Below are 17,577 nucleotides of genomic sequence, written 5' to 3'. Positions count from 1 at the left end.
TATCTCGGTTCTTCTGAGTCTCATGTACCAAGCTCATTGGAGCCACAGGAGCAGCATTGACTCCAGCTCTTCGCACAGCTGTAACTGCCACGAGGAACAGGGAACACCAGTGGAGGAAGGTCTAGTTAGCTGTGGAGCAGCATCCCCACCAGCAGCATTCTCAAATTTGGACACTAAGTGCTGAAAATTTTAACAGAGCAGTAAGGGAAAGAGTGAAGGATGAGAGGTGTTGGGCATCATCTCCAGGTAAAGCCAGGTGACCTTGCTTGACCCTGGAACAGGAGGGACCCAGAAGGATGAATCACTGTAGAATGGTTGAGTTGGAATGGTGCTGGGAATAGGGGCTGTGATGATTGGTCCACTTCCCTGTCTCCAAAAGATTAGCAAAAAGTCCTGATGACAGGAAGTCACGCAAAGTAACCACCTAGGCTATTCCATCTATATAGAAAAAAAGCAACCCTTACCACCACAGCCATGGGCTTTTCCCAGAATGAGAATCAGAGGTGTATATAGGAGAGGATAAATGACAGCTCTCATTTGGGGTAGACGCCTGGGTCAAGTGTTTTATCAGAGTCATGACAACCTTGTGGCTAGAGGCCAGATCTACTCTTTGAGTATGCCGATTCAGACTTCCTCATTGCTAAATATGTTTAGGCAGGTGTACTAGCCCCATTTACTACACTTGGAATATGTAAGTGGAAAGGCATGAACCTGATTCATTTCCTGATCCAGGGCTGCTCCCCAGCCCACACCCAAATAAAGGCACCACAGGCCAGGCCAGCTCTTAAGGAGTTCGTGGTGGGAAAGGAGGCCCTCAGACATCTGAAGACCAGCGGACGAAAGCTGTGTTCACTGAGCCAGCGTTGCAACAGGAAGACTCATTGACGAGGTGAGGCCACAGTAGAACGTGGGTGAGGAGAGAAGACAGGGAAGGGATGGGTTCTGGCCAGATAAGAGTACCCTCAGGTGAGTGACAAGGTGGACAAAGGAAGGACTCAATGTGGAGGGATGAGGACACAAAGGGGAGAGAGGAGAGAGATGCTAGGGGCTGGGGGCACAAACTGGGGCTTTGGAGGAGATGGGGATGGAGTCATGGAGGGTACAAAACACAGAGAAAAGGATATAAACAGGGACACAGAAGGATGGATGTGAGGGAGAGGAGACAAAGCAAGGAGTGGGAGACGTGTGGGACAGAATGAATGAAAGAAGATAGGGACACAAGATGAGGGGGACAGAGCCCTAGGATCATGGGAAGGGGTCATAGCAGCTGTGGGGACACCGAGAGGAGAGGAGGTGAAAGACATGGGCAGAGGGAAGAGGAGACAGATGGGGAGGGAGACGGTGATCAGCTGGAAGGAGCAGGTTCAGGAGGGCTAATTTCCACCTCCTGCTCTCCATCCCCAGAGACCCCACTCCTCCCTTCTAACTGTGCTCCCTAAGAGAGATGGCTCCAGCCAGAGCAGGATTCTGCCCTCTGCTGCTGCTCCTGCTGTTGGGGCTGTGGGTGGCCGAGGACGCAGTCAGTGCCAGGCCCGGGAACATGACCCCAGCTCAGTGGTTTGAAACTCAGCACGTGCAGCCCAGTCCTCAAGGCTGCAACGCTGCGATGCGCAAAATCAACAAGTTCTCCAAACACTGCAAAGACCTCAACACCTTCCTGCATGAGTCCTTCTCCAGTGTGGCCACCACTTGTCAGACTCCCAACATAACCTGCAAGAATCATGAGAATAACTGCCACCAAAGCCAGAAGCCTGTATCCCTGACCGAGTGTAAGCTCACCTCAAGGAGATACCCAGACTGCAAGTACAAGGAGAAGAAACAGATCACTTCTTACATCGTGGCCTGTAAGCCTCCCAAGAAAGGGGACTCTGGGAAATTCAAGCTGGTTCCAGTCCACTTGGAAAAAGTCCTTTAGTTTTCCAGCCTTCCTTGTGCTTGAGTTAATTCCCTCTCCAGGCCTCTGGACCACTCCTCCACCCAGAAGTTTCTCTTCTGACATCTCTTGGGACCCTTCCTGGCTCAAGCTCCTCTGAAAAGATAGGGGCCTGGAGGGTTGAGGTGATACCTTAGCAGGCTAAGCTCTAGAAGAGGTGGTGATCTCTCTACTTTTTATTGCTGTTTTTTCAGAAGTTTATCTGCAAAAAGTTTAGGGGTTTGGGTCCCTTGGTCTGTGCCTCATACATCTCTCCCGTGCCCCATCTTCTTATGGCAGCATGGCACGAGGAAGAAAGGACTGGAAAGAGAGTGTATGGGATTTAGGAAAGAGTTACTCCTGTTCCTAAACTGGGCCTCTTCCCCAACCCTGATGTGGTAGTGAGGTGGCCTGTGTGCAGGGAGGCGGCCAGAAGGGAAGAGGAGGAGGCTCATCACAATGACATGGCATTTCAGGCTCTTCACGGCGTGTCCACGTGCATCCCTTGTGAGACAGACTTGACAGGGATTACTTCCTTCTTTAGGGATGAGGAAATTGAGGTTTCAGATGGCTTTATTAATTAAAGAGCTTGTCAGGGCGGTTAGTAGCAGCATTTGGACTTGAAACTGGGTCTCCTGACTCTGCATGCAGTGCACTTTCTATTTAATCACTGGGCCAGAAATGGAGACCTCTGCAGGGACCAGAGGGCCACTGGGTGAGAGTTCACCTGTGAGGCAATGTCGGAGAGCTCTGAAGAGCCAGTTACACCATGTTGGCTGCAATAAAGGTCATTACCTCTCTAGCCAAGGGACTGTTGATGAGGTGTTCCAAGGATTGTAATCCTCTCTCTTCTCTCCACCCCACCCCCACCCCGCCTCTCTGCCCTCCCCCTTCTCCAGCCCACTACTCTTCCGTCCTGGGCCCTGGGCCTGGCTCTGGCTGGCTTGATCGCTTAGCCCTGAAGGCACAGTGTCAGAGGAGTGTCCCAGCTTCATCCCGCTGTTCCAGGATCACATTTCCCTTGACCTCAAGGGACTTCCGTGGCCCAGTGCCTGCTTGTCACAAACAAGCTAGTGGGAGCTGCCAGAGCTTCCTTCCTCCTGATAATGATCTCTCCTGCCTTGGTGCTTCCCTGGCTCTCTGCTCTGGCTGTCCGCCCAGGCCAGAGGGGTTGAGATGTGGAAATGCCGCCTCCCTGTCCCCCAAGGGCTGCAGACACCAGTTCTCCCTTCCTGGTGAGCAGAACTGGAGAAACTATGGGTTTCCGTCGGCTCAGTCCTCATAGCCTCCCACTCATAGCCCCCACCCAGCATTGCCTGCAGCCCTGACCATCACCAACCCCTTCTCTCTCCCTTAATCTCAGTCCCAAACTTCACTATGCCCATGCCTACCCTAGCTGAGCACCTAAAGACTACCTTGTTAGACCTTCCCTTCCCAGCTGCGGAGTCTACCACCTACCTGTCTCTCCCCAACACTCCAGTGTTCCTTTATGCCTTCCCAGAGTCAGGTAAGCTTTGGAGCCAGATACAATTGGGTATAAATCTTGGCTCAGTTCTTTGTGACTACATGTCCTCAAGAAAACCCACACCCCTTTGCAACTACATTTCCATATATATTGGAGTAATACCGCCTACCCAATAGGATTTCAGAAAGACTTAGAAATGACACTTTTGAAGCATCAGTCAACCCCAGGTACTGTTAGGCAGTCAATAATAATAGCTACTAGCAGGGAGTAGTAGCAGTAACCCTATTATATTCACCTTTGGTAGATAGACTGGGTGGTTTGAGATGGTGAGGGAAGGGATGACAAAAAGAATGGGGAGCAAAACATTGAACACTTCAAGCCAAGTGTGGGGCCAATACATTGATGAGCCTTAAAAGTAGAGGGGCAATAAGTCTACTTTATAGCCAAATGACTGAATGTAAAGTCTACATATCTATGGTCACTGTGCTACACATTCATCACTCTAAATAGATGATTTTCAACTGAGGCATATGGATAATCAAGACTGACGGGTAGCTGATCTTTTTCTTTTCACTTTTTTCTTTTTTAACAACTCTTTTTATACTCTTTATTGATGACTTTTCTTATGGATATTATGGTTTTGGAAGACATCCTCCTCACAAACTTCTTAAGTGGCTAAAATTAATGTAGTCTCTCAAAATAAAAAGAATTTCCAAATATAATTTTTTTCTTGAAGGACTCATAATCTCAATAGTAGCTAAAAATTAAACATAATTTTAAAGCAATCTATGATGATAGTGGTCAGAATAGTGCTAGCCTTAGGGAGTACTAACTGGGAAGGTGTGGGAAGTAAGCTGGAAATGTTTGATTCCTGCTCTGGATATGCTTGCTTTGTGAAAATTTACTGAGTTGCACACTTATGATGTGTGTACTTTACTGCATGGAAATTATACCTCAATTTTAAAATCTTCCAAAAAAGTATAGTTTTTAAAGATTAGTTTATTTAACATGAGAAATGCTAATATATCAATTCACAATTATTATAATAAAATCACAGAATCATGATCTAATCCATTTCTATTGTCCCACTTTGTACTATTTGTTAAATTAAATAGTAGTTGTACTATTTACCCACATCTGGGTATGGCATAAGCTGTCTTGGAGGAGGTCATCACTGACCCCATAGAGCCACCAGAACTTACACAGGACTGGAGAAACAGACTCTTGGAGGGCACAAACAAAATTCTGTGTGCACCAGGACCCAGGAGAAAGGAGAAGTAAACCCACAAGAGACTGACTCAGATTTGCCTGTGAATGTCCAGGAGTCTCCGGCAGCAGTGTGGGTCGGCCATGGCTGCTGCAGGGTCAGGGGCACTGAGTGTGGCAGTGCATGCACAGGACCTTTTGAAGGAGGTTGCCATCATCCCCAGGTCAGTAGGTGCCCAACATGCTACTGGAGAAGAGTGGAGAAATAACTCCAGAAAGAATGAAGAGACAGAGCCAAAGCAAAAACAACGCCCAGATGTGGATGTGACTGGTGATGGAAGTAAAGTCTAATGCTGTAAAGAGCAATCCTGCATAGGAACCTGGAATGTTAGGTCCGTGAATCAAGGCAAATGGAAGTGGTCAAACAGGATGGCAAGAGTGAACATCAACATTTTAGGAATCAGTGAACTAAAATGGACAGGAATGGGCAAATTTAACTCAGATGACCATTATATCTACTACTGTGGGCAAGAATCCCTTAGAAGAAATGGAGTAGCCCTCATAGTCAACAAAAGAGTCCAAAATGCAGTACTTGGGTGCAATCTCAAAAATGACAGAATGATCTCTGTTCATTTCCAAGGCAAACCATTCAATATCACAGTAATCCAAGTCTATGCCCCAACCAGTAACACTGAAGAAGCTGAAGTTAAACGGTTCTATGAAGACCTACAAGACCTTCTAGAACTAACACCCTTTTCATTAAAGGGGACTGGAATGCAAAAGTAGGAAGTCAAGAGTTACTTGGAGTAACAGGCAAGTTTGGTCTTGGAGTACAAAATGAAGCAGGGCAAAGGCTGACAGAGTTTTGCCAAGATAATGCACTTGGTCATAGTAAATACCCTCTTCCAACAACACAAGAGAGGACTCTACACATGGACATCACCAGGTAGTCAATACCAAAATCAGATTGATTCTATTCTTTGCAGCCAAAGATGGCTAGAAGCTCTATACAGTCAGCAAAAACAAGACAGGGAGCTGACTGTGGCTCAGATCATGAACTCCTTATTGCCAAATTCAGACTTAAATTGAAGAAAGTAGGGAAAACCACTAGACCATTCATGTATGACCTAAATCAAATCCCTTACAATTATACAGTGGAAGTGACACATAGATTCAAGGGATTAGATCTGAGAGAGTGCCTGAAGAACTATGGATGGAGGTTCATGACACTGTACAGGAAGCAGTGATCAAGACCATCCCCAAGAAAAAGAAATGCAAAAAGGCAAAATAGTTGTCTGAGGAAGCCTTCAAATAGCTGAGAATAGAAGATAAGCAAAAGGGAAAGGAGAAAAGGAAAGATATACCCATTTGAATGCAGAGTTCCAAAGAATAGCAAGGAGAGATAAGAAAGCCTTCCTCAAAGATCAATGCAAAGAAATAGAGAAAAATAGAATAGGAAAGACTAGAGATCGCTTCAAGAAAATTAGAGATACAAAAGGAACATTTCTTGCAAAGACGGGGACAATAAAGGACAGAAATGGTATACACCTAACAGAAGCAGAAGATATTAAGAAGAGGTGGTAAGAATACACAGAACTGTACAAAAAAGATCTTCACTACCCAGATAACCACAATGGTGTGATTACTCACCTAGAGTCAGACATTCTGGAATGCGAAGTCAAGTGGGCCTTAGGAAACATCGTTACAAACAAAGCAAGTGGAAGTGATGGAATTCCAGTTGAGCTATTTCAAATCCTAAAAGATAATGCTATTAAAGTGCTGCACTCAGTATGCCAGCAAATTTGGAAAACTCAGCAGTGGGCACAGGACTGGAAAAGGTCAGTTTTCATTTCAATGCTAAAGAAAGGCAATGCCAAAGAATGTTCAAACTACCGCACAATTGCATTCATCTCAAACGCTAGCAAAGTAATGCTTAAAATTATCCAAGCAGGCTTCAACAGTTCGTGAACTGTGATCTTCCAGATGTTCAAGCTGGATTTAGAAGAGCCAGAGGAACCAGGGATCAAACTGCCAACATCTGTTGGATCATCAAAAAAGCAAAAGAGTTCCAGAAAAACATTTACTTCCACTTTATTGATTACACCAATGCCTTTGACTGGGTGGATCACAACAAACTGTTGAAAATTCTTGAAAAGATGGGAATACCAGACCACCTGACCTGCCTCCTGACAAATCTGTATGCAGGTCAAGAAGCAATAGTTAGAACTGGACATGGAACAACAACTGATTCCAAATTGGGAAAGGAGTACATCAAGGCTGTATATTGTCACCCTGCTTATTTAACTCATATGCAGAGTACATCATGTGAAATACCAGGCTGGATGAAGCACAAACTGCAATCAAGATTGCCAGGAGAAATATCAATAACCTCAGATATGCAGATGACACCACCCTTATTGCATAAAATGAAGAACTAAAGAGCCCCTTGATGAAAGTGAAAGAGGAGAGTGGAAAAAGTAGGCTTAAAACTCAACATCCCCAAAACTAAGATCATGGCATCCTATCCCATCACTTCATGGCAAATAGATGGGGAAACAATGGGAATAGTGACAGACTTTATTTTGGGGAGCTCCAAAATCACTGCAGATGGTCACTGCATCTATGAAATTAAAAGATACTCCTTGGAAGAAAAGCTATGACCAACCTAGACAGCATATTAAAAAGCAGAGACATTGCTTTGCCAACAAAGGTCCATCTAGTCAAAGCTATGGTTTTCCAGTAGTCATGTATGGATGTGAGAGTTGGACTGCAAAGAAAGCTGAGCACCGAAGGATTGATGTTTTTGAACTGTGGTGTTGGAGAGGACTCTTGAGAGTCCCTTGAACTGCAAGGAGATCAAACCAGTCAATCTTAAAGGAAATCAGTCCTGAATGTTCATTGGATGGACTGATTCTGAAGCTGAAACTCCAATACTTTGGCCACCTGATGAGAACTGACTCATGGGAAAAGATCCTGATGCTGGGAAAGATTGAAGGTGGGAGGAGAAGGGGCCGACATAGGATGAGATGGTTGGATGGCATCACTGACTCAGTGGACATGAGTTTGAGCAAGCTCTGGGATTTGGTGATGAACAGGAAAGCCTGGCTTGCTGCAGTCCATAGGATCACAAAGAGTTGGACACGACTGAGCGGCTGAACTGAACTGTACTATTTATTGAAATATTGTAAATATTTTTGGCTCAAAAAGTATATAAGGTTTTTTTTCCAAAGTTATCCAGGTAATCCATTCTCTTCTACTACTTATCCAACTACTTATTACAACTAATGAAAATAAAAAAATAAAATGTAAATATAAATAAGAAACTATTTTTAACTGAAAATTCTTAATGAATTTTATATGTAGTATAAGCTTTTGTGCTTGTACAAAAGCTCATGCTCAGTTGCTCAATTGTGTTCAACTCTTTGTGATCCTTTGGACTGTAGCCCGCCAGGCTCCTCTGTGCGTAGGATTCTTCAGGCAAGAATGCTGGAGTGGGTTGTCTGCCTTCTCCACGGGGTCATCCCTACCCAGGGATCAAACCATCGTCTCCTGCATCTCCTGCATTGTAGGCATTCTTTGCCTCTGAGCTATAGGGGAAGCCAAGTATAAGCTTTTACAATCAATTATTACATTTTTTAAAAAATAATAATCATGTATTTGTATTTCCACCGACTAACAGAATTTCAACTTTTAAAGTTCATAAGGAAAATTTCACTTCCAGTTACATTCAGAGTGCTCACCAATACTTGAAAGAGATTATTCTATTAACAATGAACCCAAATGACCTGACTTGTTTTCATACTAAAGCATTAACTGATTAGATCTGACAGTCACCCATTCCTTCACATGATCTTGATCACAGCCAAGTTCAGGGATGCCAGGAATTATGTTGAAATAAGCATTGGGCTATTCAGACTTTCAAAGGCCAAAGCTGAGGTCCAAAACGAATAATAGGTTTGCACCAATTACCAAGGCTGCATCTTGACACATTCTTACTTGAAGGCTGAAAAATGGGAAAAGAAGACTGATTAGTTGTGAAATTTCTGTTCCTGGGGGTGGCAGCATGGAGAGGGGAGGAGGGTGTCCAGGGAGGTATTGCCCAGCCATGGGTAGATGGCTTTAAAGGAAATCGTTTTGCCCTGGATCTGTCTAAGGAGCAAAAATGGCATCCCATAAAGAACATAACCCAAGAACTGGAGCTAGTGTGAGCTAACTTTCTAGGAGTGAGACTATCTGAGGTAGACTAGGTAGGAGACTTTTTGACGTGACTCTAGTTGCTCCAAAGGCACCATGCTCTGAAGAAAATGACCCACAGACACTATGAAGAGGGCCAGCTGGGTCAAAGCAGAGAGAAGGGTCCTGATCTCAAGGGCATGGTGTAGGAAGAGGAAATGCCCTTGAGACTGGAAACTTTTTCTGCACATCCATTCGGATGGCCTTCTTCATAGTGCCTATGGCCCTAAGGGGTGACCTTAGAGCTACAGCAGCAGAAAACAAACCAATAACAATACTCAGGGAAGAGCCTTCTTGGCAAGAACCTTGCCCAATTTCACCACATTTCTCCTGTGCTACTTCACAACTGGGCCTCCAAGAGAGCTTTGAAAACTTCAGATCCTCATTCTAAAGTCCTCTTTCTATCCCCTATCCACCTGGAGAGAGATAAACAGCAATCACAGCTCTTACCAGGATGTTTTCCTGTGCAGGATTTCAAAGCCAGTAAGCATGGGAATATCCATGAAGCCACAGAGGCATGAGAAAACATTGCCAGAGAGGCTTCGAAGGAAGTTCACAAGAGGAGAGGCAAGGAAAGATGTCTACCCGTAATGGAAATATGCCCATGATGGAAAGTCCTCTTGACTTAGAGAAATTGGAATTTCCTCATCTGTGTGAAGGTCATCTACTTCAGAGTATTAACGCAGATTAAATGTGATAACGTACACAAAGCACTTAGTACAGTGGCTGGTGTGCAGGAAAAGTTTGAGAGATGTAATCATTTATATTTATTACTCTGATGTCAAATGTTGAGTGGCCAGATCTCTGATGGAACAGGCCCGACTTCCGTAACAGAAGAACAAAGGACTTAAACAAAGAAGGCCGAGCTCCTCCTCAGCCTCCTCTTGTCCAAAACAATTCCTAGCAAAGAGGAGATAAGGTAAGGTTCAAGATTAGACACAAAGGACAATATGCATTAATTTCTCTGCTCTCTCTGGAGTGAAGTGGGAACAATGTTTTCAATTAGAGGGGACAGAAAGCTATTGAGCATTTCTATTAAGACTATGCAATGGGTTTTTCTCATCTCTACCATCCATGAATCCAAAGATGTGAAAACAAGGCAGAGGAAATAAGGTCACTCACTTTTGAGAGTGTCCTCCTTACAGCTCCTCTCCAAAGGGTTCAATTATCACAGCAGTTGATGGAGAGAAGTTCCTAGTTACATTTCCGTTTCCCTTCCTGAGTCATTTAAACTAGTCCTTAGGTAAGCTTACTGTGCCTTCATTCCATCATGGAAGACGTCTTGTATTTTTCCCACCCTCTGATTCAGTTTCATTTGCTAGTCTGTCTCCCATTACACAAAACTACCACCAAGGTTGGTCCACTGCTTTCCGATGGCTTGTTTACAATGGGAAAATATCAGCATTGTTATTTTCTGTGATCTTCACCTGGAAACTTAGTTGAAGTTACACATTTAAAACATAAACTGTACACCTGAAACTAATACAACATTGTAAACCAACCATATTTTCATTATAAATAAATAAACTAGCAAACAAACTGACCTGGTGTGAATCAGTACAAATTCCCGCTTGGGCCATGGCATTCACATCCACATAGCTTTAGGCTCTTTCAGTCGATATTCATAAAACGATGTCATAAGATGTTGTATCCAGTGACCTCAGAGATCATCTAGTACCGCCCTCCCTATTTTGCAAATGAGAAAAATGAGACCCAGGGAACCTAAGACCCTGTGATTAGTTTAAGTAAGAACTCATGTTTCTTGAACCAGTCCAATGACATTTCCAAAGTGTTATTCCAGTTAAGGCTCCCAAATGGATCTCAGACATCCTCCAAGGTCAAACTCATGATACATGACTGGCAAATCAATCAGCAAATGGGCAGGTTCCCAGACTGAGACAAAAGCATGTTCATCCAAAACAGAGCGTCCAGTGTCCATGATCCTGAGGCGTTTACCTTTCTGCTGCTCACCTGTGGACTACATCCCCTTCACCTGAATGCTTACATTGTATCAGTGAGATGGAAAAAACAAAATAGCACCCAAGAACTTGATGGTAAACTCGTCAAGCATATCCCTGGGCCATGCCTGTTGGAGACATAAATAAGGGCACACAGCAAGAACAAAGGTCTTTACTCTCCATCTGCTATTTGGGGCCAAGGTGAAAACATTGCAGAGATCCCTTTGGGTGATCTACAGATGGGCCTGAAACATCCAAAATATTTTATCTTTGGTAAGGGTTATCATTCTTAACCCTCAAGGTTGACACATCCAGGGCTGGGTTTTCATGGTCAACTAGAGCCCCCAGAGCAATGTTTCTCAGACTTTTCCCTGAAGTGCTAGTAATGGCAGAGGAGAATTAATTAAACACTAAGTCATATCCAGCAGGCATGAGCTTTCTCTAAAGCCTTTTTATTTCACTTAATTGATATTTATAAAATAGCCACATGCATAGATGTTTTACATCCTAGAATTTAATTTGTGATAATAGTGAATCAATGTTAATTTCCTGGTTTTGATGCCTATGCTGTGGTTACGTAGGCAGGCATACTTGTAATTAGGAAATGTTCGTTTTGGTATGAAGGGGCAAGGGAGCATTTGGTCTGTAACTTAGTCCCAAATAGTCCAGAAATGTTAATAAAAATTAGGAAATTTGGGTGAAGTACATAGGGGAGCTCGGTGTACTATTCCTAAAACATATATAAATTTGAAATTATGTCAAAGCAGAAACATTTGAAAATTATTTTTTAAATAATTGACTTCAATGTTTTAATAAACCCTATCATAGTTTTCTTTTGTGTAAAGAACAGTGCTTCAAATTACTTCCTTTCCCCTCCAAAATAGTTTTGGTAAAACTGGGAAAGAAGACATTTATCTCATGGCTTTGCGTGCACTTTGTGCATATCTGCATTCAACCTAGACTAGGAATACACTCGCCCTAATGAGGTTTTCTTTAATTCGCTCTCTGTGGACTGTGCCTCTGACCAATACTTCTCTTAAAGAACTGTTTCATTTTGGCTTGTTCTTTAACTGCATAATGTAGTCCTGTATTATTTAGAGTATTATTAATTTATGCCCTTTTTTCCTTAATTTTGTAAATAGAATTGAAAAAGACAACTTGTGCTGCTATTTTAAAACTACAAGCCAAAATTCAGAACTTTTTTGAGCAATAGAGAGTGAATGCCCACCTCTCACTCATTCTCTAAAAATTTCACTTTAAAAATTTTAAATATAGCCCAAATATCATTTACCAATGTTTATTCATACTTTAAAAGGGAATCATATTTGGTTCTGATTTGCTTTGCATTCTTCCCCTCAAGGCTTACAATTTTTAGAAATTTCCTTATGTGTGAATCACTATGATAATAAAAAACAAAAGGCTTATCAGGGAAAAAATAAGAACTGGATGAGGAAGATATGATAACCACAGAGCCAGAGCAGTAGGAAGGTATTTCACACCTAAAAATGAGAAAATAAACGTGGAGCACTTGAAGCTGGGACCTAGACTCCCTCAGTACGTGTTCACTCTGACTGTTTTTACCGTTGTCATCATCACCCCTGGGAGGTCTGAATACGGAACACAGGCTTGAAGTAAGTCAAAAGCCACAAAACACATGCAAGGGGAGACACAGACCCCCAGGCTTGTTGGATTGAAGACCGCATCCTCTCCTGCTTGAGGACAGATCCAATAGAAAGGAACAAAGGGAGGCAGTCCACCTGCTGAAGCACGATCATGGCGGACTGGACGCCCTGAGAAGGCCCCAAAGAGCTTCACGGTACAGAAAAATGAAGCTGGTAAGAGAGAGGGTCAGCCACTGGGAACAGAGATTTCCTGTGATAGCACTCGGAGGCTCAAAGTTTAGAAAGCAGAATCCAGGACATCTTATGCCATGGGTCTTCTCCTCCAGTTGTCTTGGAGGAGAATCCTTCTTGGAGAGATTCCTTGTCAAAGTTTCTGGCAAGCTCCTGCCTCCGCCTGAGACCAACCCAGCTCCTCTATCTAGCCTGGCTGTAGACTCAGTGCCAAGTCCATGAGTCCCAGCAAGCAGAGCAAGGAGAACATTCAGAGAATCAGGGGCAAGGTAGCCCTGTGGTCCTTCAGAGATACCCTGGAGCAGGGCACTGCCCTTCGGGCTGCTCATCCTTCTAGCTTCCCTCTGGGTTTTTCCAGCCTGAGCTTGCATCTACCCGGCTTCCTGGACTTTCATTCTATTTGCATTTTTCTCTTTTCTCCCTCTTCCCTCTCTCCTGAGGATATCTTTATATATATTTACAAAGTAATTGAGGAGCTGAATATTCACAATCTCAGTCTCCTTTCTGAATTAGAAGTGCAATAGTGTTTCTATTTCTCTAGCCGGAGAAGGCAATGGCACCGCACTCCAGTACTCTTGCTTGAAAAATTCCATGGACGGAGGAGCCTGGTAGGCTGCCATGGGGTCGCTAACAGTTGGACACGACTGAGCGACTTTACTGTCATTTTTCACTTTCATGCATTGGAGAAGGAAATGGCAACCCACTCCAGTGTTCTTGCCTGGAGAATCCCAGGGACGGGGGAGCCTGGTGGGCTGCCGTCTATGGGGTCGCACAGAGTCGGACACGACTGAAGCGACTTAGCAGCAGCAGCAGTGTTTCACAGCAGAGCTGTGGGGCGTCAGGGCATCCATCTGCAGGGCATCCACGGTCAGGACTTCCGTCATTAGGAGTAAGTGCTGCAAACTCACCTGTCCTGGCCCCACGTGGTACTCATGGATGTGTGAGCTGTTTGGCAGAAAGTTAGCTGAGAATCTCTCATACTGAGCCCAGAGAACCTGAACACTATCAGCAGCCACCTGCCTCCTGAAGTTAACATTATACCTTCATTCAGCTTGCCTCTTGGTGAATTTTACCTCAAGGCATCTGCACCCCAGCCTGCCTCATCTTTAGCACCTACAGAAAACATAGTCAGCGATAGCTCCTCTCACGCATAGTCAGGAGTAACTTAGCCAAGCAAGTGAAGCTTCCCGCTGGCTACTCAAGCTGAACCTGTCCTCAGAGACCTCTATGAATAGATCCCACCAAGGCCCTCTACTGAGGTGCCAGGAATCGGTTCTGGGCAATTGCACACAAGATCCAAGCAGAGGATCAGAAAATGTACATACAGCCCCCTTTCCACTTAGCCACTTGTGGCCATTTGTAGTGGTCCTGGCCACTCCTACACCAGTCCTGCTCTTCCAGAACCCCCTTCTTCCTGAAGAGGCTGCCCCTTGCCTCCAGGGTAAAGCCTGACAACCATACTGAAGGTGGCATTTGTAGCTCAAAGACTACCTCAGGCCAGCAACCCAGATAGACTTTTCTGGCCCCCTCACCCACATCTCCTCAGTTCAGTTTAGTTCAGTCGCTCAGTCATGTCTGACTCTTTGCAACCACATGGACTGCACATGGACATCACCAGATGGTCAACACTGAAATCAGATTGATTATATTCTTTGTAGCCAAAGATGGAGAAGCTCTATACAGTCAGCAAAAACAAGACCAGGAGCTGACTGTGGGTCAGACCATGAACTCCTTATTGCCAAATTCAGACTGAAATTGAAGAAAGTAGGGAAAACCACTAGACCATTCAGGTATGACCTAAATCAAATCCCTTATGATTATACAGTGGAAGTGAGAAATAGATTTAAGGGCCTAGATCTGATAGAGTGCCAGATGAACTATGGACAGAGGTTCGTGACATTGTACAGGAGACAGGGATCAAGATCATTCCTATAGAAACGAAATGCAAAAAAGCAGAATGGCTGTCTGAGGAGGCCTTACAAATAGCTGTGAAAAGAAGAGAAGAGAAAAGGAAAGGAGAAAAGGAAAGATATAAACATCTGAATGCAGAGTTCCAAAGAATAGCAAAAAGAGATAAGAAAGCCTTCTTCAGCGATCAATGCAAAGAAATAGAGGAAAACAACAGAATGGGAAAGACTAGGGATCTCTTCAAGAAAATCAGAAATACCAAAGGAACATTTCATGCAAAGATGAGTTCGATAAAGGACAGAAATGGTATGGACCTAACAGAAGCAGAAGATATTACAAAGAGGTGGCAAGAATACACAGAAGAACTGTACAAAAAAGATCTTCATGACCCAGATAATCACGATGGTGTGATCACTGACCTAGAGCCAGACAACCTGGAATGTGAAGTCAAGTGGGCCTTAGAAAGCATCACTACAAACAAAGCAAGTGGAGGTGATAGAATTCCAGTTGAGCTATTCCAAATCCTGAAAGATGATGCTGTGAAAGTGCTGCACTCAATATACCAGCAAATTTGGAAAACTCAGCAGTGGCCACAGGATCGGAAAAGGTCAGTTTTCATTCCAATCCCAAAGAAAGGCAATGCCAAAGAATGCTCAAACTACCGCACAATTGCACTCATCTCACACGCTAGTAAAGTAATGCTCAAAATTCTCCAAGCCAGGCTTCAGCAATATGTGAACTGTGAACCTCCTGATGTTCAAGCTGGTTTTAGAAAAAGCAGAGGAACCAGAGATCAAATTGCCAACATCCACTGGATCATAGAAAAAGCAAGAGAGTTCCAGAAAAACATCTATTTCTGCTTTATTGACTATGCCAAAGCCTTTGACTGTGTGGATCACAATAAACTGGAAAATTCTGAAAGAGATGGGAATACCAGACCACCTGATCTGCCTCTTGATAAATTTGTATGCAGGTCAGGAAGCAACAGTTAGAACTGGACATGGAACAACAGACTGGTTCCAAATAGGAAAAGGAGTACGTCAAGGCTGTATATTGTCACCCTGTTTATTTAACTTCTATGCAGAGTACATTATGAGAAACGCTGGACTGGAAGAAATACAAGCTGGAATCAAGATTGCCGGGAGAAATATCAATAACCTCAGATATGCAGATGACATCACCCTTATGGCAGAAAGTGAAGAGGAACTCAAAAGCCTCTTGATGAAAGTGAAAGTGGAGAGTGAAAAAGTTTGCCTAAAGCTCAACATTCAGAAAACGAAGATCATGGCAACTGGTCCCACCACTTCATGGGAAATAGATGGGGAAACAGTGGAAACAGTGTCAGACTTTATTTTTCTGGGCTCCAAAATCACTACAGATGTTGACTGCAGCCATGAAATTAAAAGACGCTTACTCCTTGGAAGGAAAGTTATGACCAACCTAGATAGCATATTCAAAAGCAGAGACATTACTTTGACAACAAAGGTTCGTCTAGTCAAGGCTATGGTTTTTCCTGTGGTCATGTATGGATGTGAGAGTTGGACTGTGAAGAAGGCTGAACGCCGAAGAATTGATGCTTTTGAACTGTGGTGTTGAAGAAGACTCTTGAGAGTCCCTTGGACTGCAAGGAGATCCAACCTGTCCATTCTGAAGGAGATCAGCCCTGGGATTTCTTTGGAAGGAATGATGCTAAAGCTGAAACTCCAGTACTTTGGCCACCTCATGCGAAGAGTTGACTCATTGGAAAAGACTCTGATGCTGGGAGGGATTGGGGGCAGGAGGAGAAGGGGACGACAGAGGATGAGATGGCTGGATGGCATCACTACTTCGATGGATGTGAGTCTCAGTGAACTGCGGGAGTTGGTGATGGACAGGGAGGTCTGGCGTGCTTCGATTCATGGGGTCGCAAAGAGTCGGACACGACTGAGTGACTGATCTGATCTGATGCCAAGCCTCCCTGTCCATCACCAACTCCCAACTCCCGGAGCTTACTCAAACTCATGTCCATTGAGTCGGTGATGCCATCCAACCATCTTATCCTTTGTTGTCCCCTTCTCCTCCCACCTTCAATCATTCCCAGCATCAGGGTTTTTTCAAATGAGTCAGTTCTTCACACCTCCTAGGCTATCCTGAGAAAACTGGTCTCTACAGGATCAGTGCTTATTCTCCACTCGCCCTCTTGGAGCTACCTTTGGGGTCTTCCTGCAGGATCTCTTTTCACATTCTAGTCTGGCCACTAGCACTTTGATGCTTCCTCTTGTTTCACAGAGTCTTTTAGAAATTTTTCTTTTTAGAAAATATTTAGAAATTATTATACTTTTTAGAAATTACTCAACTGAAACTCTTTAGGCTACAAATGATGAGGAGACTAAGAGGACAAGAGTGGCGATTCAGTTCAACACACAGTTACTGAGTATCCCTCTGAGCTATCCCGGCTTTATGGAGATTGAGAAGCATGAAATGAGCTGATTTCTGCCCACAAGTTCACCATTTAGTTGGGAAGCTTGGATACACACATCAGAGTCAAATAATAGAACAAGGTAGTACCTGACTGAGCATCCAAGTGAGTGGTACCAGGAGTTAATACTGAAGGAGGTATATTCAGAAAAGAGTCACCCCAGGTAGAGTTGTACAGGAAGGTTCAAGCACAAGCTCGGGGGACCAAGCTGAGCACTGAAGGATGGATAAGAGTTGAGGGAGAACTTTTAGGGAAGAGGGGAAAAAAAGCAGAAATAAAGTTGAAGAAAACAGAACACGTCCAAGAGATGAAAAGAAGCCCAATCTATTAGTCACACAGTAACTGTCAGCCCATAAGGTAACTCTCAGAAAGCAGTGTGGGGACTTGCCACACTGGGCCAGGAATCTGCCTGCCAATGCAGGGGACAAGGGTTCCATACCTGGTCCAGGAAGATCCCACATGCCACAGAGAAACGAAGTCCGCGTGCCACACGTGCTGCAACTACTGAAGCCCGTGGGCCTGGAGCCTGTGCTCTGCAACGACAGAAGCACTGCAATGAGAAGCCCGTGCGCAGCAATGAAGAC

General features: G+C 44.1%; 1 protein-coding gene and 1 long non-coding RNA gene across 2 annotated transcripts; one reads left to right on the top strand and one right to left on the bottom strand.

Annotated features, from left to right (window-relative positions):
• Positions 1 to 779: 779 nt before the first annotated feature.
• LOC538679 (ribonuclease, RNase A family, 7) lies at positions 780 to 4,447 on the top strand. The gene is made up of 2 exons (XM_005211526.5): positions 780 to 889; positions 1,405 to 4,447. Exon 2 carries the CDS (start codon positions 1,445 to 1,447, stop codon positions 1,913 to 1,915), a length of 471 nt encoding a protein of 156 aa, XP_005211583.1. The 5' UTR covers positions 780 to 889; positions 1,405 to 1,444; the 3' UTR covers positions 1,916 to 4,447.
• A 2,211-nt stretch (positions 4,448 to 6,658) lies between these two features.
• Positions 6,659 to 17,424, bottom strand: LOC104973100 (uncharacterized). The gene is made up of 2 exons (XR_009496158.1): positions 10,361 to 17,424; positions 6,659 to 9,716 (listed from the first exon to the last, which is right to left on the bottom strand). It is a non-coding gene; the product is annotated as an uncharacterized lncRNA (long non-coding RNA).
• Between the last annotated feature and the right edge of the window lie 153 nt (positions 17,425 to 17,577).

This window comes from Bos taurus, chromosome 10, assembly GCF_002263795.3.
Source record: "Bos taurus isolate L1 Dominette 01449 registration number 42190680 breed Hereford chromosome 10, ARS-UCD2.0, whole genome shotgun sequence".
Taxonomy (NCBI): Eukaryota; Metazoa; Chordata; class Mammalia; order Artiodactyla; family Bovidae; genus Bos; species Bos taurus.
This window is presented reverse-complemented; position numbering and strand designations above follow the sequence as displayed.

Excerpts from the sequence above, each read along its gene's own strand:
- LOC538679 (XM_005211526.5), top strand. The coding sequence starts at position 1,445 with ATGGCTCCAGCCAGAGCAGGATTCTGCCCTCTGCTGCTGCTCCTGCTG.